Source organism: Panthera onca, chromosome A3 (assembly GCF_046562875.1).
Source record: "Panthera onca isolate mPanOnc1 chromosome A3, mPanOnc1 haplotype 2, whole genome shotgun sequence".
Taxonomy (NCBI): domain Eukaryota; kingdom Metazoa; phylum Chordata; class Mammalia; order Carnivora; family Felidae; genus Panthera; species Panthera onca.
In genome coordinates, this window is record NC_138341.1 from 1,022,747 (window position 1) to 1,047,294 (window position 24,548).

The window sequence follows — 24,548 nt, forward strand, 5'->3', positions numbered from 1 at the left end:
GCATCAGCCCAGTGAATGCAGGCCAGACTTCTACTGGTTTTCCAACTGATGGGGAGAAAGTTCCGGAGACTGGAACCGTCTCCGTTTCTGCTGACCTTTGCAACGTTGAACTTTTCATCACTGCAGGGGACACCTGTCTGTCTGCCCGGCACTCGCTTCTTCCCTCCAGGCCACGCGCCCTCGCCCGCTTCTAGCCCACGGCTCAGGCAGAACAGACTCCTCTGGGCTCCAGAAGCTGGTCTGGCCAGTGCGGAGCTCCAGAAGAATTCCCAGAGCTCGAACAAGGGGCTGCCCGTGCTGTGCCCAGGCCGTCACGAGGGAAGCCTACAGTCGCCAGTCGCCTCTACAGAGAGAAACCGAGTCACGGGACGGGCAGAGAAGGAAGCCAGGCCGAGTCAGAACTGCCTTCTGGATTCAGAGGTGCAGGGACTGACGAGCTCAAAATACACGGGAGGAAGCTAGTTCTCCAAACTCCTGAAGCCCAGCTAAGCTGCTGTGAGTTTCCAAGAGGGCCACCTGGTCACACGGCCTCCAAACACAAGCTTTCAAGGGTGGAGCTGGGGCTGTGGCCACACACACACAGAGCCCCACTACCCGGTGACAAATGTCTGTCACAGCTCTCCCAGGGTAGGTCCCTCCCGGAGCCTGTTCTGAGTGCTGAAGAGCGTCCTCTCCCGACCAGGGCACGCCGGCCGCTCTCCAGGCTGACCGCCAGCAGCCGCCCGTCGGCGCGGACCCGAGGAGCAGCGAGCATGGGAGGACACTGGCCCATCACCCTCGTGGGAAGATAAATTTCCACTACCTGAATATTTTAGAAATATTCTTGTGGTGCTTTTCAAGTACCTTTGAGTTAAAGACTCTGACTTCATCGTAACTGGGAACTTCAAAGGAAAATCAGAAATTGTAAGTAAGCCAAAGGCTCCAACACCCCCCAGCGTCCTGCAAAGCCCAGCGGAGCCACCTGGCCGCCTCCACCTGGATGGACCCGGTAACCTTTAGGTCAGCCTCCCCAGGAGCCCAGGGTGTCCCCAGAGGGCACGGTCAGGACTGAGGGGCTTCCCGTGAGCCAGAGGGACGGCACAGAAGTGCTGAGAGGAGAGCCCAGCTGGAGGGCGGTGCACTGCCCACCCCCACCTCGGACACGTTTCTACGCAGCCCCCGTGAGCGAGACCCCCTCACTGTGCCAGGGGGACTTGGCGGGAAATATAATCTCCCGACAGCCAGGCCTGGGAAGCTGCAAGGGAGGCTGGTGACCCAGGGGCAGAGACAACGTGAGACATGACAGACCGCCAGTGGGCACCACCATCCCCAGAGGGGCCTGCAGATGGCTGGGGACCCCACCCATGAGGCGGGAACCCCAGGGCCGGTGCAGGGGCACACTGGCTGCACCCCAGGTCCACAGCGCTGCCCGCACTGAGCAGCGCCCCCTCCAGCGCGCCACAGGACCAGGTGTTCCCCGAGGTGGGACTGCACGCGGGCACAGCAGACCGCAAAACACAGTCCGATCGGGAAACAGAGGCGGCAGAACAGCAGCCTGGCGGGCAGAGCCACTACCTACTCTGGGACCGGGCTGCGTCCCTGGGCTTCCTGTCACATGGACAGCTGTCTGGAGTGGCCTGGGCTGTCTGATGGCCATCAGTTTGGGAGTAGATTCCCATGAGCTCACAACGGAGGCCACAGGGAAAGAAAGAGGTTGGGGGAGGGTGCGGAGGGTGGAGGGCCCGTCTGCCCGAGGCCAGAAGCCCAGTGCGGACAAAGAGGCCGTGTTGAGAGGAGGGCCAGAAGGGCAGAAATGTCACACTGTTTTAGTCCTCGCTTTTTAATTACCGTGGGGACAAGCTTCTCCTGTGGTGAACAGACTAGAACATTCAAAACTGGAGCAGGAACTTCTACAAACACTCCCAGGCTGAACTGCACAACAGCACCAGTAGACCAGTAGAGAGGGGGCTTGTTGAGGCTGCCCGGGAGCACGTCTGGAGAAGCACAGCGACATAGCAGAGCAGGGAAACCGGAGCGGGAAACTGGAACCCCAGACTGGAGCCCTAGACCGGAGCCCCAGACCAGAGCCTCAAACCAGAGCCCCAAGACTGGAGCCTCAAACCAGAGCCCCAGACATGAGCCCCAGACCAGAGCCACAAACCACAGACCGGGGCCCGCAGACCGGAGCTGGAGGCTCCAGACCACAGGGGGCCAGTGCGGCTCACTCTAGAACACACCAGATACTTCCAGTGGGCATGAGCTGGGCTCAACCCAAACCTGAATCACAGGGTGGTCACAGACCGTTATTTTTGAAGCCCTGACCACGAATCTAAACAACCCAATCTCTGCCGGGTTTGAACACACTCCGGGAGCACTTCAGGAGATGTCAGAGTTCGGGGATTCTGAGTCAATCCTTCTTTTTGAGGGGGTGCAGGGAGTCTTAAAAGTAAAGGGCCGATGTGGGGTCACGTGGTCCAACTAACCTTGAAGCCAGGTTCTATCTTTATCTTCATATTTTTAGTGCCCAATTTCTACGAAATATTTTTAAAATAGGGAAAAAAAAAATAGTGATGCATGAGAGCAGAGAGCTGGGAGAAAAGCCACAAAGGAAAATTAAATATTTCTGCATGAGCGGAGCTTGTCATGTGATGGCACCTACCAGAGCCCGAGCGAGCCTGGCACCTCAGACCTGGCCTTCCTCCTCCTCCACAGGGTGCACGCCTTCTGGACCGTATCCTGTCTCCCAAAGCCTCCTCCCTCACCATTTGTTGCCCTGCTCCCACGACCTCGGTCCGGGGCCCAGTGACCCACACAGGGTCCCCTGCTGGAATGTGTCACCGCAGGAGTCAGCTCGGCCCTCCTCCCAGCGTCTCCAGCCCAGGCAAGTGCCCTCTTCCCGGGCCTGGGTCTGCAGAGCTGTGAAATGGGTTTGTGTCCATTTCAGCAAAAATCTGTGAAAGTCTGCTTCCTTCTGGAAGGGATTTGGTCAGCAGAGTGTCCGTTCTGCCTGCCTCACAGAATCCAGCAGACCAAGCACGGGCATTTCAAAACATTTTCGAAACTACAAAGAGCCATGAAAATATATGGTAAAGTTTACGCAAAAGAACGCTTTCTGGAAATCTTTCAAGTGTTAACTATTATGTCACATTCCAGGCCTACCATCGGCTATTTGTCAAACACTCTTAAACCTCTGTGGAGAATCTTGCCATGAACAGTAAGCCGGAAGACTGCATTTCTGTTCCACAACGCTCATATTCTAAGATACTGTTCTTTTTGGGGGCGCCTGGGTGGCTCAGTCGGTTGAGCGTCCAACTTCGGCTCAGGTCATGATCTCTCGGTCTGTGAGTTCAAGCCCCGCATCGGGCTCTGGGCTGACCGCTCCGAGCCTGAAGCCTGCTTCAGATTCTGTGTCTCCCCCCTTTCTGCCCCTCCCCAGCTAGTGCTCTGTCTCTCTTTCTCAAAGTTAAATAAACATTTTCTAAAAAAATGTTTAATGCTGTTCTTTTTAAAAAGCAATTAAGAGTTGGAGACAAAGCACAGTACTGGCCAGATGTGAAAAGTGGTTTCGGGTCCAAGTTTCTTCCAGTGACTCAGTAAAGAAATTATCCGTATCCAGAAAGCCTTCACTGTGCCCGCCATCGAGTCTGTTAGTTTACAGTGTGGTGCCCTCTCGGGCGTCCTCTGGAAGGAAGGCCGATCTCTCTGAGAGGGACAGCTCGCGGAGGGTGACTCCCGCCAAAGACCCCGAGCAAGCTGCGTCGCAGAGTCAGCGGCCGGGAGAGGTGGTCTGCCACGGACTCGGGTTAGAAGTCCCAAGGCTGAGAGCCCACTTCCTAGAGCTCACTTGAGATTTTACAACTTCTGCAGGCCCTTGGGCGGTGCCAAAGGAGTTGGGCTCAGCCAAGAAAAGTGGAAACTATTTTTGGCATCCAGAAGGGCAGCTGTAGGCCGCGGACACAGTCGGCGCCTAAAACGCATGCCTGCCTTTACAGATTTGGAGAGCTTCTAATCCGGGACGCATCCGGAAACCTCGAGGCCCGAGGCCAACTCGGAGCGCGCCAGGCCGGGGCCGCGGGCGCAGGTCGCCTCCGCACGGCCTCCGCGGAGGGGGCACTCCAGGGAGGGCGAGGCCGGCCCGGGGGTCTGCGCGCGCAGAGGCCAAGTGCGGGGCGCCCTGTACCCACTGGAGCGCCGAGCGGCGGCGAGTGTGGCTCCCCCGCGAGCGGCGCGCCCGGGCGGAAATGCGCTCGGCCCCCTCCGTCTACACCCGAGCTGGCCACGGGGCTCGCTGAGCACAGGGAAAGCCAGAGGGAACGGACGCCCCCGCGAGCCGGGGGTACCCGGGCGGGAGGTTCTAGGCGCCCGGCGTATGCGGGGACCAGGAGGCGGTGCTGCGGAACTCTGAGGACCCAAAGAGGGGACGAGGGGACCGCGGTCCTGCAGGAGGGGGAGGCGCGCGGGGGCGCACCGCGCTTGGGCAGGCGGGGTCCGACCCCCGCCGCAGAGGAGAAGGGGGCGCGGAGGAGGAACACCGACAGGAGAGGGAACCGGGGAGGGGGCGGCGTGGAAAAGACGACGGGGAGGAGGGCGGGGGGATACGGTGCGCCCGGGCAGGGTGGGGACCGGGAGCGGCGGGAGCTGCGAGAAGGGGGCACCGAGGGGGGACGCGAGCTGGCAGGGAGGGGCCTGCGGGGGCGGCGAGAGGGACTCTCCCGGGGCTGCCCCCACAGCCCGCCACCTCCCCGCCCCCGACCAGCCGGGGATTCCAAGCCGCCGGCTAACAAAGGAGGCTCCGGAGGCCGCGCGCCCCGGCCCAGGCGGACAAAGGCCCGCGCCCGCCCGCGCCCTCGGGCTCCCCGCCGCTCCCCGCCCTCCCGCCCGCCCGCGCCCTCGGGCTCCCCGCCGCCCCCCGCCCTCCCGCCCGTCCGCGCCTTCGGGCTCCCCGCCGCCCCCGCGGCACTCACAGGATGGAGGTCTGCGGCGCCACGGCGGGCACGGCCTCCAGCAGCAGATGCATGCAGCGCACGGTGCTGCGGAAGCACAGGCAGCGGCTCGGGCAGCCGGCGCCCGGCTTCGGGGTCCCCGTGGCCAGCGCCCCCCAGCCGCAGCACAGCACGAGCGCCAGCAGGCAGCGGCGCGCGGGGCCCGCGGGGCCCGCGGGGCGCACGGCCATCGCCCTGGGCGCGCGGCGCTCGGGGACGCGAGACGACCGGGAGGGCCCGGCGCGACCCTGCGGGCTCCGGACTGCGCCCGCCCGCGCGGCCCACGTCCCAGCGGTGCGCGGGGGGCGGGGGGGGCGCCAGCTGTGCACATGCGCGCGGCTCCTCCCACCGCACCCGCCCCGAGGGCCGGGGCGGGGCCGGGCGTGCGGCCGCGGCGCCCCGCTCTCCGCCCGGGGGCCCCCCGGGGCCAAGTCCGGGTCTGCGCGCGGGAGCTGCGGCCTGGGCCACCGCCCCGAGCCGCGTTTGCCGCTCGTGTTGTGTGAGAGCGGTGTGAGCGTGCTCGCTCTGCTCCGGACCCAGTTCCACGAGGCCTCTTCCCCTCTCTCTCTCTCTCTCTCTCTCTCTCTTCTCTTTCTGTCTCTCTCTCTTTCTCCCCCTCCCTTTCTATCTCTTCTCCTCCCACCCTCCCAGCCTCTCTCTCTCTCAATCTGCACCCCCTTCTCTAAACACACACACGCTGCAGCAGGATTGGAGCCAGGCAGACGGGCACCTGCCTGTGACCCCGCGGCCCTTTTTCTGCCGCTGCTGCCCCCAGGGCATTGTTCCGAGCACAGAGGACATTCGTGTAGGGGCCTGGGTTCAGTGCTGGGCCAGGATGTCGCTCAGTGCCCTTGCAGGTCCCTCCCTGGTGGACACACCCCCAGGAAACCCTCGGGCCCACCCCAGTGGGACATGGGTGGAACCACCAGGAGACACAGGGGGAGCTGTGGGAAGGAGGAGAGACTGAGTCACACACACACACGCATCCGCACTTTTGTTCTAGCACTGCACATGTGATCCACTGATTCTCACAAAAACCCGATTCCTGCATTTTACAGGTAAGGACCATGCCCAAGTGCCAGTGTCAGAGCGCAGCCCAGGTCTGGGATGTGTCCACTGTGTGACCTGGTGGCAGTCTACCCCAGGTGTGCCTGAGGGCACGTGGGGTGAGGCTGCTTAGTGGCCGGGCACTTTCCTGGTGACGGGTTAGCACACACCTCCCAGGGTCCCCACCTGGTGGCAGCTTGGCTGGGGTCTGGCTCAGGTCCTTCTGAAGGCTTGCACGCCGGTCACTGAGGTCACTGTCGCCACTGCCACGTGAAACAGCCTTCCTGGCTGCCTCGGGACCCAGCACAAGCCACCCCAGGGGCCTGCGCACTAGCCAGGCACAAAGCTTCCCCACTGCGTGCTCCTGGACTCCACACGCTTCTCCACATGCCGTCCGAGTGTCCCCGCTTGAATGCCCCACGAGAATTTCAGCACGATCATGTCAGAAACACGAAACATTCCTCTCCCTGGAAAACGCACTTTTTCTCCTGAATCACTGGTCTGCTGCTCCAAACCACCTTCTCATAACTTCAACCTGGAGCTGCCCCTACCCTGGTCCTCACCCTGCACGATGGAGTCGTGAACCGCACTGCGCATCACTGCCAGAGACCCCGTGCTCTCCCCGACCTGGCTTTCCGTGACCACCCCCAGCCCCTGGCTCAGCACGGAGGCCCCCTCCCGGGCACCCTCCTGCTGAGTCTGCCTGGCCTTCTTCCCCGCAGTGGACAGAGAAGAGGTCACAGCTCTGACCCTGCCACTTCCTGTCCAAACATCTGATTTAAGTGGGCAAAGGCCACATTTCACAAGACACCTTTCACCCACTGCCACATCCAGGAGGCGGGGGCATCTCTGAGCAAAACACAGTGCTGCCTCCTCTTCTCAGCTCGACAGCAATGTCTACACCAGCCGCAGGGGCCCTGTCCCGTGTCCATCTGGCCCGGCTACTGGCACACAGAGCTTGGGCCCAGCTCTGACCCAGGTGTTGTGCTGCAGGGGTTTGCAGATGAGACGAGCACGGGTGGATGTGTGCAGTCTGCTGACTTTAGGTAACAATGGCCTCCACAGTGTGGGTGGGCCTCACCCAATCAGTTTACGGTCTTAAGCATAAAAATTGGGGTTTCCCAGAGAATAACTTCTGCCTCAAAACCGCAGCATCAACCCCTGCCTGAGTTTCCAGTCTGTTGGGCTGCCCTGCACACAAAGGGATTGCTGGTCCCCACAGTCACATGGGCCAGTTCCTTAAAACCCATCTATCCATCCCTCCATCCTTCCTCCCTCCTCCCTTCCTTCATTCCTTCCATCATTCTCTTGTGCTGCTTCTCTGGAGACCCCTAACACACGGCCATTTGCAGGATGCTGAACGAGGAGGTGTAGGGGGGAAGCCGGTGCGATTATTTGTCCAGGAAGAATTCACATTTTTGCAATGAAGCTCCTTCTATCCAGCTCAATTCACCTCACTTGTCTGTTGTTCGTGCTTCCCTGCTCCTGCCCTCTAGAGGCCCAGGGAAGCCTCACACCTCCAGGTTCCTGGCCTTCCCCCGGAGGGCTGCAAAGCCGCTGAAGGTCTCCGTTGCTAAGGACCCAGATGAAATACTCCCATTTCCCTTCGACGACCACTTTGCAGATCTTATCATCTGCCCCGAATCCTGTCATCTCTCTGCTAATTGACAATCTTTAGTTGCTTTGATAGCCACACAAAGAAGCAAAGATTAAGGAGTGAAGAAATTCTGTCTTAACCTCAACCCTGTTTTCTGCGGACTAAGTCTTTTTCCAGAGCCTCAGGGTGGCCCCAGGGGACACAGGATACAAGCCCCACCCACCCCCACCTCCACCCCGCTCCCTGTGGCAGGCCTTGTCAAGCCCCGTAGCCAGTGCCTGGAGAATTTAGGTTACTGGTCGAGGACCGCTGCTCAACGGAAAGATGGAGAAAGGAGCACCGTGCTGGTCCAGGTCCACGTTGTGCCAGGCACCGACGCGAGCTGCCCGTCTTGCGATGGACACTGCTGGGGACCCACTGAGACCTTCGCTGCGCTGCGGTGCCCCACCCCAGCTCCCACCTATTCTCTGGGGCGCTGCTCGGGGCCCGGAAGTTGGGGTAAACTGTGCCCCCACACACACAGCCACAGGCCCAGAGCTCCCTGGGCCGCCGGCCAGCCTCTCCCCTGCTCAGCCGGCTGCCCCCACTCCTGAGAGCCCCGCCTCGTCCACGGGCTCTGGTGAGAGGCCCCACCCTGGGGGTGCACCTCACCCCTCTTGCCCGCAGGGTCCCCCCAAGGTGGGCAGTTTGCACTTCACGCTGCCTCGTCGCCTCCCTGCCCACCTCCCTGCCACGCGGAAACTCTCCACGGATTTACACAGGAAAGAAGACGGGCTTTGGAGCCAGAACCGGGAGGCAGCCTCACGCTCCTGGTGACTTTCTTCCCCTCTCTGGGCTTCAGTTTCCACACCTGTGACCTGAGACCAGGTAGGGGTGAGGACCAAGGGACAAGCCATAGGAGACGCCCACACGCAGGAGTCTTCCACAAACACAGTGGGCCGCCCGCCCGGGAAGCTGCCTGGGGTCTGCGTGGGCCCCGGAGTCTGGAAGGCTAGGAGGCCAGCCGTGGGGCCATTCCCAGACGATGAGTCAGCCCCTCGCAGAACCTGGCTGTGCCCGAGGGGAAGGCCTCCCTCTCCAAGGCTCTCAGCTCCTCCTGCAAATTCCTCTGTGAGCCTGTCTGCTGCAGGTGCCTGTGCGCCCAGCCCCCGTCGGCCCCCCACAGGCAGGGGACTCCACCCAGCAAGCAGTGCTGTGCAGGGTGGGGGGGTGCCGCACCACCGACGGGCGCCCTGAGTCCTGGAGGGCAGACGTCAGCCACCAGGGTGTCAGCAGCTGGAGTCTTCGCCGAGGCTCCCGGACACAATCTGCCCCAGGCCTCTCTCCAGTTTCTGGGCACAGCCGTTGGCCTGGCGCTCCTTGCCATGTAGACACCTCCCTCCAACCTCTGCCATATGGTCCTCACATGGTGCTCCCCAGTGTCTGCTCACTCGTGGTCCTTTCCTCTTCCAAGGCCCAAACTGGCTTGGAGCCCTCCCCACCATCTCCTCCTAATGTGGCCATTTACATCCACAAGGGCCCTTCTTCCAGACAAGGTCACATTCTGAGCTCCCAGGAAAGACGTGGGTTCTGAGGTCACGTCAAAGGGCCCGTGGTCACGTCAAAGGGCCTGTGGTCATGTCAAAGGGCTTGTATTCCTCATGAGCCGTGGGTGAGGGGCTCGGGTGCAAGGACGAGGGGTGGCCTCCACCAGGGAGGCCAGGGGAGGCTCAGGAAGGGGCTTGCTGTCCGGAGTTTAGCCACAGAACTTGGTACAATCTTGTGCGGCCTGGGGAGGACCCCTCTTCTGTGTCTCCCTGGCTCCATCCTTCTGGCATGGCTCCAGGCACCCCAGACCTTGCCAACGTGGGGAAGAAAAGAGAAACCTTAAAAAGCCTTTCTTGGGGGCGTCTGGGTGGCTCAGTCCATTAAGCATCCAAGTCTTGGTTTCGGCTCAGGTCATGATCTCATGGTCATGGGACCAAGCCCTGTGTCGGGCTCTGTGCTGACAACTCGGAGCCTGCTTTGGATTCTCTCTCTCTCTCTCTCTCTCTCTCTCTCTCTGACTGCCCCCCACCCCCCACTCATTCTCTCTCTCTCCCTCTCTCTCAAAGTAAATAAATAAATAGGTTTTTTAAAGAGCTTTTCTTTGGTGGTTCATATTCCCATCACTTCTCTACCTGAGGAATGTTTACATACACTCCACACGGCTCTTTGGGTAAGTTGAACGATCATGGGGCCTTTCCTGTGCTGGCGGGAAGGGCTCTGGTGGCAGAGGACGTGCCCCGGAGAGGCGTCCCCGCTGAGTAGTGCTCCTCCTGACCAGGACCATGACCATGGGCACAAGCAGCGGGCACCCACCCAGCCCGCCTGTGTACACACGGTGTCTGGTGCGTCTGCCTCGGGCTCCCAGGAGGACACATGTGCACACGCGGAGGGCTGAGCCAGGAGAGGGGACCTGAAAAAGCCAGGGGGCACGAGGGCCTGCCCCCTCCACATCTCCACCCCTCGCAGGCCTGGGAAGGCAGGGGAGGGATGGGGTGACCCGCGGCAGACCTGTCACCCACCCAGCAGGAGCAGGGATCCCCGTGACCCTCGGCTTAGAAGACCAGGCCTACGGAAGAACAGAGGGCACCTGGTTCACGCAGTGAGTGCTGAAGCCCGTGGGCGGGTGCCATGTGCTGAGAACCCCACAATCTGGGGGAAACATAGACCTGTACTCGAGCACTGGAGGCGGGGGGGGGGCGCTCTGTGGCTTGTCCGCACAACAGGGAGCCGTCAGCAACTCAGAACCACAGTCCTCCTCTCTGGAGACGTCCTGTGTCACCTCCACAGCTGGGACTTCACCCCATCCTCCCTCCTGAGCCCACTGCCCTCTGTGGGGACCCGCCAGTGCCCCTCCGCCACCTGACGCCCGGCTGACCTGCCCGCCAAGCAAGAACAGGCAGTGTCAGTTTGTGGTCTGAGGTTCTAACTCTGCTGGTCTGGCTGCTTCCCGCCCCCCCCCCCCCCGCCCCCAGAGGCGGGAGCCTGGATGGAGGCGTCTTCCCAGATGAGGTGACCCTTCCTCATTTCTTCCCTCACAGGCCCGCAGCCCTCTCCCTCCGGGGCCACCTCACATGCCCGCAGGTCCCCACGCGGCTCTGTGCTCCTTCCTGTCGTGCTGGCTGGGCTTCATGTCCATGCTGGGCAAGTCCCTGCCCCTTGGGCTCTGACCTGTGTGCACACTCAGCACCCGGCACAGGCAGAGGCCGTGCCAGGCACGGAGGGACCCTGAGCGCGTGTCCCCACCGGCAGGACAGACAGGCAGGGGTGGGGTGAGAAGGTGTGGCCGACGCCCCTACTAAGCCCCTGGGAAATATCTCTGCAGCAAATGAATAACCAAGGCACCTCTGGGCGGGGAGGGGGACAAGGATCCTGCCCGGGGTCCTTCAGGCAGGCATCTTCATTCTTGCTTTGTGTTTGGGGGTTTAGTAAACACGTGTTCAGACTCTACCCAAGATACTTAATGCTCACCCCTCAACACGGAGAGTTTCTGATGAGGGAGCAGAAGGCAGGCTGCCAGGCCGAACCGCCCCCCCCTCCCCAGGTGGGATGTACCATGTCCCTGGACTCTCCTCGCTGCCCAAGAACAGAGGGAAGGGGGAAAACAAAGGGTTAGCTATTGGGATCACGGTCCTGCAGGACCCGAGTCTCCATCTATTTACAGATATCTTAGTAAATCTCAAGAAAAGGCAATCTTATCAACAGCCTCATCTCCAGAGACCCATAGACTCTTGGAGCCCCAACATCACCGTCCGCAGCGGCAGCGACGTGGGAACAAAGGCAGAAGGAAATGGCAGGTGGAACTCAATGTCCGTATACCCTGCAGCCCATTGGCAAACCCCGGAGGGGGCAGAGTGAAGGGTTTCTCCACAAATCCCCACCGTCTCAATCCTGATGCTTCACTAGAGGGAAAACCACCTTAGCCTGACAATAGCCAGGCCTCCAGGATCCTGGGAGTCCTCTTCAGCATTTGAAAACCTCACTGGAAACTTCCCTGGGGGGAGGGGAGCCCACCTCTCCCAACTCCCAAGTATGTAAACCAGTCTCTCCTCTTGGTGCCCCGGGCGGCTCTTCCTGCCCACGGTCCTGTCCCTGTGCTTTAAGAAAACCACCTTTTTGCACCAAAGACGTCTTCAGGAACTCTTTTCTGGCCATTGGCTCTGGACCGCACAAACCCCACCATCACCCCAAACACCTCACCATTTTGACGACACAGAAAGTCACTTAGTCTGAAGTTCACAGAGCCCTTCCCTCCATGACTAGGTCGTGAGGTTGCTTGTAGAGGTGACCCTTGACTTGTCAAGGGCAAAGTGGAAAGCTTTGGGAAATTGAGGCCTCGGAAAGCACGGCAGAGTGCAAGTCTCCAGGAGGAGGAGCAGGTTTGGGGTGGCTCTTGCAGCCCTCACGTGGGAGTGACTGAGAGCATCTGGTGGGTGTCCCCCTCCCATTTTGGCAAAAACACTGCCTCCCCGACCAGAAGCGTTCTGTGCAATGCCGAGCTGAGCAAGCAGTTAGCCAACAGAGGTGAAATCATTATTCGGCCTTGCCAGAAATGCTCCGTAATCCTTTAGGATAAATTAATCACTTCGGGAACAATAGTGTGGGCAGGGGCCGGCCGTTGACTAATGCACACAATCACTGCCCACGATCACTGTAAACAGCCTCGTCAGCCTGCTGTGGAGTGAAGGAGGCTATTTTATGAGAAAATTCGAGCGCCCTCCTTTGTAAAATCAACATGACTTCAGAAGAGTCCCTCTGTCCAAGTAGCACAGTTGCCGACTGTGTCTGAACTGTGTCTGAGCTCCCGCCTGGAGTCAGAACTGGGAGGTTCTTGCCTCCTTTCTGCCTGAAGGGCCCCCTTCCTTCCGACCCGCTGGGACTGGGGCTGCCCTGAGGCACAGGCCCAGGGCCAGGTCGAAGTGTCTTCCTATGGGAAGCCCTCCAGCCAGCCAGACAGGCAGGGCGCCTGGTGCCAGACAGACCTGCTTCCCAATCCACCTCTGGAGGCTACCAACTGCCCGACTTTGGACACACGGGGCCTTCAGAACCCGGAGCCCCATTCGGGGGCAGGAGTTGCGTGCCCAGGAAGAAAGGCTCCAGGTTTGAGCGTGTCATGGGGTGGGTGTCCTAACAGGAGGGGTCACCGGGGCCCGTGCTCAGCTCTGCCAGCCTGGACTTTTCTCAGGAGTTACGCCTTCCTTCCCGGCTAAGGGAAGAGACACCTGATGGTTTTGGAGGGGAGTCTAGGTCCCCTGTGTGTGGGCTGAGCTCAACATTCGTGAACTCCCAGTCTATGAGTCACTGGTCCAGACTGGTTGGCCGGGGGCCCCCTAGAGCTCCAGAGGACATGGCCTTCTATGGTCACAGTGGTTGTCGTGACACGGAAACTTCGTGATTTCATCCCCAAACCACACTCCACTCCACAAGGCAAGAAAACCACAGTGGGAGAGAAACATAAACACTGTTACAGGCACTTAATACTTAAGTCCCTGAGTCTGGCAGGAGCAGCGAGAGAGCAGGGTGATGCTGTCCATCTGGCCTTACCTCCGCGGCAGGACCCCAGGCTCGCCCCCTGGTCACACAGAGCTGTGGTCACATTTGGGAACCAGAATGGCTGGTCCGTGGGCAGACCCTGCAAACACGGGTTGTGAGCGTAAAGCTCTCTGTGCGTTAACCAGATGGCTCAGCCTCGTCCTGTTTTCCTTCCTGATAATTGTGTCTCTGGAGCTACGTGGATTGGAGCCTGAGCGTATTCTGAGAGTATACCATCTGAACTACTGGGGAACAAAGACATTAATACAAAGAGATTTTTGCCAAGAGTTAGCTTTTCTCCATGGCCTGGCCTCCAAACCTCAGACGTAATGTCCACCTTGTAAGTCAGAGGTTCAAGCTTTTCTATTGTTTTTTCTTGTCACTCTGATCCGAGAAACAAGATGTCAGAGTGATGGTCAGTGTCATTTCAATTTCCCAGGCAGTTATTGTGGATTTCCACAGTGGCTTATTTAAGAGTGTCTCTGCAGCCAGAGCAGTAAGGACATAACGTTGGTGATTTCGGACCCAACAAACGCTGGGGCTACACGTCGCACCTTCAATGAATTCATGGAGTTTCATTGGGCAGGTGCTGTCCTGGGACGGAGACCCTGGCAGGCTGGTGGGGGTTGCACTGTGTCCCCAAGAGAGGCGTGTTCAAGTCCTAGGATGGCTGCCTGAGGATGTGACCTTATTTGGGAATAGAGTCCTGCAGACGCGGTTGGGGTGAGGCTGGAGGCCAGCAGGGCGAAGCCTCCTGCTCTTATAAAAAGAAGAAAGTGTCGGGAACAAAGACACCCAGAAGCGCCCTGTGGCCGGGGGAGGGGGGCCCAGCGCAGCTACTGCCCGCAGGAGCCCAGTGACCTCAGTAACACCTCAGCTGGAAGAGGCAGGAAGGGTCCACCTCTGGAGCCTTCAGAGGGAGCGGGACCCTGCCCACACCTTGATCTTGGACTCCTGTCCTCCAGAACGGAGAGAAGATTCATTTCTGTTGTTCGAAGTCACCCAGCAGCCGTGGGAGGTCATCCTTGGCCCAGAGGGCTGTTCCAGGTCTGAGAACAGCCGCGCCCTGGCTGTGCGTGGGGGATGGGCTGGCGTGAGCGGGCTCTTCTGCTGGCCTTCCCTGGACTCTGCCTCCCGCACCTTTACGTGCTGCTGATTTCAGCGTGTCCTTTCCAGGGCGCCTGTCCTTTCGGGGTGCCTGTCCTTTCCGGGGTGCCTGGGTGGCTCAGTCGGTTGAGCGTCCGACTTCGGCTCAGATCACAATCTCATAGTTCATGAGTTCCAGTCCCGCATCGGGCTCTGTGCTGACAGCTCGGAGCCTGGAGCCTGCTTCGGATTCTGTGTCTCCCTCTCTCTTCCCCTCCCATGCTCTCATGCTGTCTGTCTCTCAAAAATAAATAAACATTAAAAACAATTTTTTTTAATCAGTGTGTCTTTTCCCTGAAGCGAACCTTAGCTGTGTGTGACAGCTTCTCTAAGTTTCGAGTCCTAGGAAATGGCTGAATGAGAGCATGGTCTTGTGGACCCCCACCTGCAGTGCAAGGGTCTGGGACAGCCCTGGGGGAGGCCTGCCCCTTGCTCTGTGTGGCCCAGAGCAAGCACACAAATGGAGACTCGGGTGGGGCCTGGTTTACGTGTCCCCTCCCAGCCCATCATTGAGCCCCAGCACACTGGTCCCACCTGCAACAGCCACCAGGTAGCCTAGGACTGCTTGCTCGGCCCTTCCTTTGGGAGAGGGTCAAGAATTCTTAGAACATGGGGCTGGGCTTAGTCTCCTGCTGGCATGTTCCTTGATCTGTGTGTGGCCCCTTTCTATGGAAGTGCACCCTAGAGAGGGCAGGAGTCTCGGGGCCCCAGGCTGCAGCAATGCTGACGGGAGGCATAACTGTTCATAAAATGGTCCACGGGGATAGACCGCATGGGCACACGGCTTCACAAGGGCGAGCCAATACAAGGTCACTGCCACCCCACCAGCGGGCCCGGGTATGTTGGGGCTCAGCCAGAGTCTAGCCTGTTCTTGTTTTGTTTTTGTTTTTTAATGTTTATTTATTTTTGAGAGACAGAGACAGACAGACAGACAAGCATGAACAAGGAAGGGGCAGAGGGAGGAGACACAGAATCCGAAGCAGGGTCCAGGCTCTGAGCTGTCGGCACAGAGCCAGACGCAGGGCTCAAGCCCACGAACCATGAGATCATGACCTGAGCCAAAGTTGATGCTTAACCGACTGAGCCACCCAAGGCAATTCTGGCCCATTCTTTTTTTAAAGGTCAATCTTTATTTAAGCTAGCTCTAGATCCTTCCGATTGTTAGGCATTCCTTCAAAACCACCAGCCAGTTTTTCACTTAATAAACTGTAGGATTGATAAATTTAGGCTCTTCTCCCCAGTCTACAGATTGACCCCATACATATTAGGGATGGGCATTCCTTTTCATCATGTTGAGTCATGTCCCCCCAAAAGAGAGGTTGAAGTCCTAACCCTGGGAGCTGTGAGTCGACCTTGCAGGGAAATAGGATCTTTGCAGATGATCAAGGCAAGACAAGGTCACTGGGGTGGCCCTGACACCCGGAGACTGTACGCCTAATAAGAAGAGACACACAGGACTAAGGGGACCTGGGATGATGAACGTGGAGGGGTGGAAGCGGAGGGGCAGAGATGGGCAGGCGGGTCTGCGAGCACCTGGGGGCCCCAGAAGCAGGGAGAGTCAGGAAGCACCCGCCCTCGGGGTGTGGAGGGCGCACTGCCCTGCCTGCCGTCCTGGGTCTCAGACTTCCCGCCTCCAGAACTGGGAGAGAAGACGCTTTTGCTGTTTTAAGCCCACCAGTTGTGTCACTTTGTCCCGACAGCCTCAGAAAAGTCATAGTACCACCGGTCATAACTCTGTGCTCTGTTGGAACGATTATTTAGGAACCACAGCCCCGGGCCCTGTTTTATCTCTGGATAAACGTGCTCCCCTTCTTCCAAGGCCGGTCGGCACACCCCCACTGTGGGCGAAACGATACCACTGTGACCACGTGGCGTCATTTTATTGAGAAAACCAGGTCACTCCATGGACAAATGGGTCCAGGGTGGGTTTTTCCAAAGTCAAGGTCACTCCTTTTGACAAAGAGACCCCCCCGCCCCCCGCACCCTGCCCTTACCCCAGCCAAGCTGCCTCCACATTCAGATCAGCACGATGCCATGCTTCACACCAGATCATCCAAAGGCTCTTTTTAATCTGAATTTCGAAAATGAGGCGGATGACGGAATATGCTGGCTTAGACTCAGGTCAGGGCAGCCGGGCTTGTGGCCGAGCGACGCGCTCTGCCGGCGGGTTTCCTGCTTGTAGTCTGAGGGCGTGCGGCTTGGCCGGGTGGCTCCTCACGTGGGCTGCGTGGCACTCGGCCCATGTCCCCGCGGGCTCCTCCGTTCGTGAGGTCCCTGGTCTGGACTCGCTCCGCCGTCCACACCGGGGAGGCCTTGTAGCCCACGGTGACAGCACGTGGCCGCTGCCTGGCGGGCGGTGTGGGGGGCGCCTGGGCCCATGCATTCAGCACCGGGCGTCCTGAGTCGGTCGAGTCTTGGTCGTCTTTAGCTCAAAACAGCCTACAGGCCGAGGTGGCCCGTTTTGGGGTGCTGTGCCCTGCTCCCCTTCATGGGCCCGAAGACAGATCCTTTGGAAGGAACCCAATGTCATTACTCCCTCCCCGCCATCCCCCCCCACCCCGCCCCAGGAAGACAGCCTGTCCTCACAGAAGGTGGAGAGAGGCCTGGAGGTCCACGCCCCCCCCCCCCCCCCCCCCACACACACACAGCCTGCCACAGGGCCACGGATGAGAGAACTGGCTTCCTACATGCACGTGGTGTTTGGAGTCGGCGAGGAGGGAAGTGTCCCCACGGGAGCCTGGAAGGCGATGCTGGTGCCCTGACCCCACTTCCAAGGGTGGCTCTCGGGCCCCCAAGCTGCTGGGTCTGAGGCCTGCGTGGCCCTGACAAGGGTTTTCACCCCGACGTGCAAACAAGGACGAACGCAGGAGTGCCCGGGCAGAGGGAGATGGGAATCAGGCCTCGTGCTTTCACTCGCCCGTGCCCCACACCGGGAGCTGGTGGGCTGGCTGGCGTGGACCTCCTGCGTTTGGGTGCAATGCTCTGCACCCCTCCCTGCCCGGTCACCGGAGGAATGTTCCAGAAGGAATGACAGGAGCCGGAAGCACCGTGGGCTGTGGATGCGGGAGCACCTGGTGGGCGTGGACGCCAGGCCCCACGCGTGGAGAGGTCAGAGCCAGCATCTCCCTGGGGTCGGCTGCCCGCCTCACTATCTGATGACATCTCAGTGGCTCTGGGCACCAGGGCCACCGTCTGCGACAAGGATCCAGCGGCCCAGCAGAATTTACCCCGCGTCTCCTTAAGTAGTGCTTTCCTGGACTCGCCGTTGGAGTGGCCACTCACCCTGATTGTTCTGGGGTTCGAGCACGTAGCCTGTTTCCGTAATAGGGGAGAAAGAATGACGTTCCCTCAGCCCTTCATGTTCTCGGCTGGGGCCGCGGCAACAAGACAGACCAACAAGAGAAAAACAAGTTACAAGTATACCTTAAACAACAGGAGCCACGCAGGGAATTCTGCACTGATAAGAATCTCTGGTAAATTTGGGGGCGCCTGGGCGGCTCCACCGGCTGAGTGTCTGACTTCGGCTCAGGTCGTGATCTTTCGGTTGGAGGACTGAGCCCCGCGTCGGGCTCTGTGCTGACGGCTCGGAGCCTGGAGCCTGCTTCGGAGTCTGTGTCTCCCTCCCTCTCTCTAACCCTCCTCGGCTTGTGCTTTGTCTCTCGTTCAAAAATAAATAAACATTAGACAAAAAAAAAAAAAAAGAATCTCTGATAATTTAGAATCATCCTTCTCACCCAGCACGGAGACGGAGACAAACGGAGATTTCCCCGATCATCGTTAAGTTCGCTGCAAAAGGGAAATGCGGCTCTGTGGGTAGAACTTCTCCTGGGTCTGATGTTTCTCAAAATATTCGGATCGAAACGATCCTTGTGATGAGGGAGCATAGGGCAGGCTGAGGGCCCAGCACAGGCTAGCAGCTCCCTTGCAGGTGGGATGTGTGTGACATTCCTCAGGCACTCCTGGTGACCAAGGACAAAGCAGAGGACGGAAAACAAGTGGCCAACTGACAGAGATCACAGTCCTGCAGGGCCTGGGTCTCTATCAGTTTACAAATGTCTTGGTAAATTACAAGGAACAGGCAATCTTATCAATAGCCCAATCTCCAGGAACCTATAGACTCGGTTTCCAGGAGCCCCAACATCACCCTCCATGGTGGGAACAAAGGCAGAAGGAAATGGCAGAAGGAACTCAATTTCCTTATACCCTGCAGCCCACCGACGAACACTAAAGGGGGCAGAGTAGAAGGTTCCTCCAGAACTCCATGCTTCTTAAGGCTGATGCTTTGCTAGAGGGAAAACCACCTTAGCATGACAATAGCTACGCCTCCAGGATCCTGGGCGTCTTCTTTAGCATATGAAAATCTCACTGGAAACTTCCCCTGGATTTGACCCTCCCTGACTCCATAGTATATAACCAGTCTCTCCTCAGGGTCTCCTTATGATAAGAGAAGATAAGATAAAGTAAACAGAGAGGGAAAAGTTAGGACCTGAGGTCCCCGGGTGGAAAAAACACACACTTTGGAACAATGCTGGGAGTGTCTGACCACAGCAAACCCCCTCAGGCGTAAGGCTTCTCTTAAGAATGTAACAGACCCACCTACTCCCCTTCTGGTTTCCCTCAGGCATTTGAGGAAAGACCTAGGTGTGGCCACAGACCACCTCTCACAGGATGCAGTCACGCCCATCAGGAATGGACATGCCCTGGAGCTATCAAGCCATAAGGGTAGGACCTGAGAAGGGACACGCGGTGGGGGTGGGGGGATGGCCAGAACCTGGTAAAACAAGGACCCTCCCCTACAGCCGGGCATTCACTTGCAAACGTCCCCTCTCGGTAAAGAGAGCTTTCCTTGATTCTTCTGGTCTGATACTCTAATAAACTTCTCTGCTGCTCCTTGTGTCCCCTCTTCCCTCTGAGCTGAGAGACAATGAACCCCGGGTATTGAGGTAAAGAATCCTGCAAACTCAGTGCAGTTCATGCCCACGGGTCCTGTGCCTGTGCTTTAATAAAATCACTTCTTTTGCACCAAAGACGTCTCAAGAATCGTTTAGTGGCCATTGGCTCCAAACCCCAGCATCACCCCAAAAAAGTCTCATCAGGACTTCAGTACACTTTCCCATCGGTCCTGTTTCCCACATGGTGTCACTTAGGCCAAGTCACCGAACGGGGCCTCCAAACCTGACCTGACTGTAGTTTCAGCCTTGCCTGAAAACACAAGTCTTGATGGGCAGACAGAAATTTTCCGATCAGCACCAGTGAGGCCGTCCCTCTGTCCATCACACAGGATGGGTTCTCCATCCCCACCCACCCACCAAGGAAGTCAAGGTCACACGGGCCTTCTCCATCCCCCCTGAAGGAAGACAAGGTCACACGGGCCTTCTCGATCCCCGCCGAAGGAAGACCAGGTAGCCCAGCTAATGGGGCCCCTGCCCTTCCCCCTCAGGGAAGGTGACCTAATAACTTCCTTGCCCACCCTCCTCCCCATAAGACCTTCCATTTTGTGCAAGTGCTCCCAGCCCCCTGGACCTGCCTGACGGGATGAATCCCTTGACCAAGCCAAGCGGATGTGCACATTTGCGAGGCTGAGTTTTGTTTCTTCCCGGTCTGTACCCTTCTGCCCTGAATTTGCACAGGCACCCCCCGACCCACAGAAGCCAGGCTTGTAAGCTCATTCTACAAGCAGCCAGGTCTTGGGAAAGGCTTACTAAGGCCCGTGAACCTAGTTTTGTACCAGGAAGGATGAGGCGCAGGAGGGATAGGGGGACAGAGGACACCCATCTGGTGGGCTGTGGGACCTCCAGCTCTTGGGGGGGGGGGCGGGCTGTGAGACCTCCAGCTCTTGGAGGAGGGCGGGCTGTGGGATCTCCAGCTCTGGGGTGGGGGGGTGGGCTGTGGGACCTCTAGCACTGTGGGGGGCAGGCTGTGGGACCTCCAGCTCTGTGGGAGGCAGGCTGTGGGACCTCCAGCTCTGGGGTGGGGGGGGCGGGCTGTGGGACCTCCAGCTCTGTGGGGGGCGGGCTGTGGGACCTCCAGCTCTGGGGTGGGGGTGGAGGGCTGTGGGACCTCTAGCACTGTGGGGGGCAGGCTGTGGGACCTCCAGCTCTGGGGTGGGAGGGCGGGCTGTGGGACCTCCAGCTCTGTGGGGGGCGGGCTATGGGACCTCCAGCTCTGGGGGGCGGGCTGTGGAACCTCCAGCTCTGTGGGGGGCAGGCTGTGGGACCTCCAGCTCTGGGGTGGGGGGGCGGGCTGTGGGACCTCCAGCTCTGGGGTGGGGGGCGCGGGCTGTGGGACCTCCAGCTCTGGGGTGGGGGGGCGGGCTGTGGGACCTCCAGCTCTGGGATGGGGTGGGGGCGGGCTGTGGGACCTCTAGCACTGTGGGGGGCGGGCTGTGGGACCTCCAGCTCTGGGGGGCGGGAGCCATGATGGAGGCTGGGTCCCGGCCATCGAGGCACATCACATTGGTGCTGGAAAAGGTGGCACCACATGGTCTAGGCTGAGATGCTCGGGGGAGGAGGTCACAGCAGCTGTGGGAGTTGGGCTCCAGACGATTTAGCTCTAAGGGAGCAGGTAACATCAATGAAAACCAGCCTCTTGTTTTCTAGATCCTTCTGTTGCTAATCTAGCACCTTCTTCAGTGTCTTTGGTGTCTCTGTGATCAGGAATATACTTTGGTTTAATGGAAAAAATGTTCAGCCGGTCCATTACTTTTCCCAAATCTCTCTGCCTGCCCCAACTCAAACCAAAAATGAGTTACAAATCGTGTCATCTGAGCCTTTTTGCACAGAGGGACGTTGTGTGCCGTCCATACTCAGATCAAAAAGGAAAATTCCTCATTTTTGCAAAATGCCTGTGGTTATTTTAAGACTGGTCTTCCGAGAACTTGGAGAGCTTTCCTTACGGTCATTCTGTGTGTGGAATCACTACCAACTCATCTTACAGAGAAGACGGAAGTCCGCAATTTTTGTTCCGACAAGTGTCTGTCGTAGTCAGTTTGGGCCGCAGCTATAGACTTGGGGCTCAAACAACAGAAGTGGATTCCTCACGGTTCTGGTGGCTGGGAGTCTGAGACCAGCGCCTGACTGGTCCAGGGTTGGGGAGAACCCGCTTCCTGGCTGGCAGGTGGCCATCTGGAGGGAGCCTCATGTGCTGGAGGGAAAGGGAGAGAGAGAGAGAAGGAATCACGAGAGGGCTAATCCCATCACAGGGTCTGCATCCTCGTGACCCAACCGCCTCCCCGAGTCCCTCTCCTCCCACCATCACACCGGGAGCTAGATTTTCAGTGTCAGAATTTGGGGCACACCCATTTATTCCATGGTAATCCCCAGCAGAGTGTGCGACCCACTAACTCCAGAAAGTGGGAGAATGAAGCGTCTTCTGAAGGCCCCAGCCCGTGCCGGGGAGCAGACTCCCTAGACTCTCCAGCCTCCGTCCACTCTCGCTCTCAAACTCGGGTTTTGATGGTGGCGGCATCGGATAGATCCTTTTATCGATTTGTCCTACGCCTGGAACAAGTTGCTGACCCACCCTAACGTAACCTAATGAATTTGAAGAATATTGTGTGGAAACTAGGACAGGAAATGCCAGAGACCTTCACCAGCCTCCAGAGGGGAAGAGACAAAGCGCCGGGGGAGACGGTGTCGTGGCATCAGCACATCTCTCACCAGTAGCAACACCTTCACCACCTCCTTTTCGTGTGTGGTGTTCTAGCCAAGGGTTTAATCTCTGCTCCCGCCCTGGTCCTGCCATGGGCCCCTGTCCCCGTGCCCCTCCAGGGACAAGCGTACCTCCCACGTGGAGAGGAGAAAGCCCACATCCGCCTTCATCTGACCTTTTTGACCCTTCTGTAATCTTCCCTCCCATTCCCTTGTTTGAAGTTATGTCTAAAAGGGGGACATATATTTACCAGGAATGAATGTTTCCAGAAAAGTAAACTTGCCCACATTAGAATTTAATAGAGGGTAAAATAGAGGCCTGCTTTCTCAAAATTTGGAAATAATAATTTTTAAAAAATTTTTAAAATCTTTATTTATTTTTGAGAGAAAGAGAGAGAGAGAGCATGAGCGGAGGAGGGGCAGAGAGAGAGGGACACACAGAATGTGAAGCAGGTTCCAGGCTCAGAGCTGGCAGCACAGAGCCCGATGCGGGGCTCAAACTCATGAACCATGAGATCATGACCTGAGCCAAAGTCAGAAGCTTAGCTGACTGAACCATCCAGGCGCCCCTCGAAATGATAACTATGTCTTTAAATAAGATCCAAATAAATTGTATAAGCCCATATATTTTTCTCCTCTGTCAGCCAAGTCCTTCCATAGGTATGAATCTCAAATGTCGCACTAAAAATACACATTTGTGGGGGTTCGTCTATTTTTAAGAGACACAAAGCCATGCACTGTCACTAGTAGAGTGATTTATGCTCATTTTCATCGGGGACGGATTTATTCTTTCAGCAGCCAGAGCTCCAGCTACGTGTCCTGTGCTCAAGAACTTTCCTGGTTGACTGAGAAAACCCGGGCACTCTCTGCCCTTTAGACAGTTTAGCAACAAAAGGGAAGAGTCACGGCAACAGCTGACTTTAGACAGACGAAGGCAGAGCGCGTGGGCCTCTGACCCGAACCTGAGCTAGTTACCGCGAGTCACCACAGGAGCCGCTGACCACCCAGGCCCGGGCGGCGAGATGCACCTCCTCGCCGAGTGACCGGGTGACCGTGCTTTGTGGACGACACGTCCTCCCAAGGCCGTTTTCCATCCACCTGCTTCCAGGTCCAGCCCTCGAGGCGGCCCCCCTGCCCGAAGTGTGGGGTGATTGCCGAGACACCGGCCTGGTCCCTCCCGGCCCCGTCTGGTTTGGGTTTAGCCGCAGGGCTGCTGAGCCCCGGTCTCCGGGCACCTGTTGCCAAGCCGCTTTCCCTGGCGTCTCCCAGGCGGACGTGAGATATGCCTGTTCATCAACCTCAGCTTCTTTTCCTGTGGCTCCTCTGTCATTTGTTACAGGGCCCCCCAGCCCAGAACCCAGAGGGCAGAGTGACAATTACGTCCCCCTCCCCTGCGTCAGCCGCCCCCTCCTGGACCGTTTGGTGCCTCCAGGAACCTCCGCAGGAAGCTGTGTTCTCGTCCTCAGACCTTGACCGGCGCTCGTGTCACGAGGGACCTCGCCCGGGAGGGAGCCACACTCCCCTTGGCCCTCCGTTCTTGACCGGCCATGTCTCATCAGCGACCGAGATACGTCTGCCAGAGCTGTAAGGCCTTGGGGCCGCACCTCGTCCGTTCCACCGCTCGGAAAGGGGGGCCGGCCGGGCCAGGGCGGGCCTCCAGGGTGGGGGTCTGGGGGGGGGGCAGGTCCCCCCATGAGGCTCCTCAGGGTGCTTCCCGAGATCTGCTCCCACCTCAGCCAAGCTGGTCCTGGGGTGGATGCTGCCGGGCCTTTGTGGGGACACGCGCGAGCGTGGGGGGGGACGCGTGCTAGGTGCCAGTGGCCCTTCCCCCCCTGCTCCCCAAAGGTCTCTGGCATGTTTCTCCTCCACGTGTCAAATGAACGCCTCCTGTTACAAAAAGAAGCTAGTCCCAACCCTGAGAACACGCACGCTGTGACTGCTGGCGGTTTTATTAGATGCTCAGCGTCTTGAGTTCGCTGCCTGTGTTGCAGGAGCGCTGCTGGGCTGGGGGCTTGTGGGGGGTTGGCAGCTGCCTGGGCTCACAGACCTGTTGTCTCTTATTTCAGATCTAGGGGCAGAGGGGTGAGCAGGTGTGAGGCGGGCGAGGGGTTGCTGGCTAGGGCTGACTGCGCCCTTGGAAACAGCCCTGAACCCGGCCCGCTGTTGCAGTGCTGGGACCTAGGACAGTGCAGTGAACACTGTCGTGTCCCAAGCCCTGGGGACAGTTCCTGCACATTTACCAAATCCTAGCTGGTCCCCACCAGCTGACACCAGTTCCCTCTTGACGCCCTAAGGTGTAATTCTTATTTCCTGACTCATCTGTACTCTTCTCTCTTCCCTTTAATGTTAAATTAACCTTCTGTCTTTATCATGCTCCTCCCCACTCCTATGTTTGTGCATAATGATGAGGTCCAGAGCATGCTTTCCCAGAACATGGCACTTGGGCACATTGAGTATTTTTTAAAGTCTTTTTATTAAATTTTTAAATGTGTATTTATTTTTGAGAAAGAGAGAGAGAGAGAGAGAGAGCGCAGGGGAGGGGCAGAGAGAGAGGGAGACACAGAATCCAAAGCAGGCTCCAGGCTCTGAGCT

At 58.4% G+C, this 24,548-nt stretch overlaps 1 protein-coding gene across 2 annotated transcripts in view; it reads right to left on the reverse strand.

Annotated features, from left to right (window-relative positions):
• Positions 1-5,259, reverse strand: part of PXDN (peroxidasin) — a 76,899-nt gene extending 71,640 nt beyond the window's left edge. For both annotated transcript variants that reach the window (XM_060647468.3, XM_060647459.3), the window contains exon 1: positions 4,944-5,259. In XM_060647468.3, coding sequence (XP_060503451.1) covers positions 4,944-5,152 — 209 coding nt within the window. In that variant the 5' untranslated portion in view covers positions 5,153-5,259. The remainder of the gene's footprint in view (positions 1-4,943) is intronic.
• Between the last annotated feature and the right edge of the window lie 19,289 nt (positions 5,260-24,548).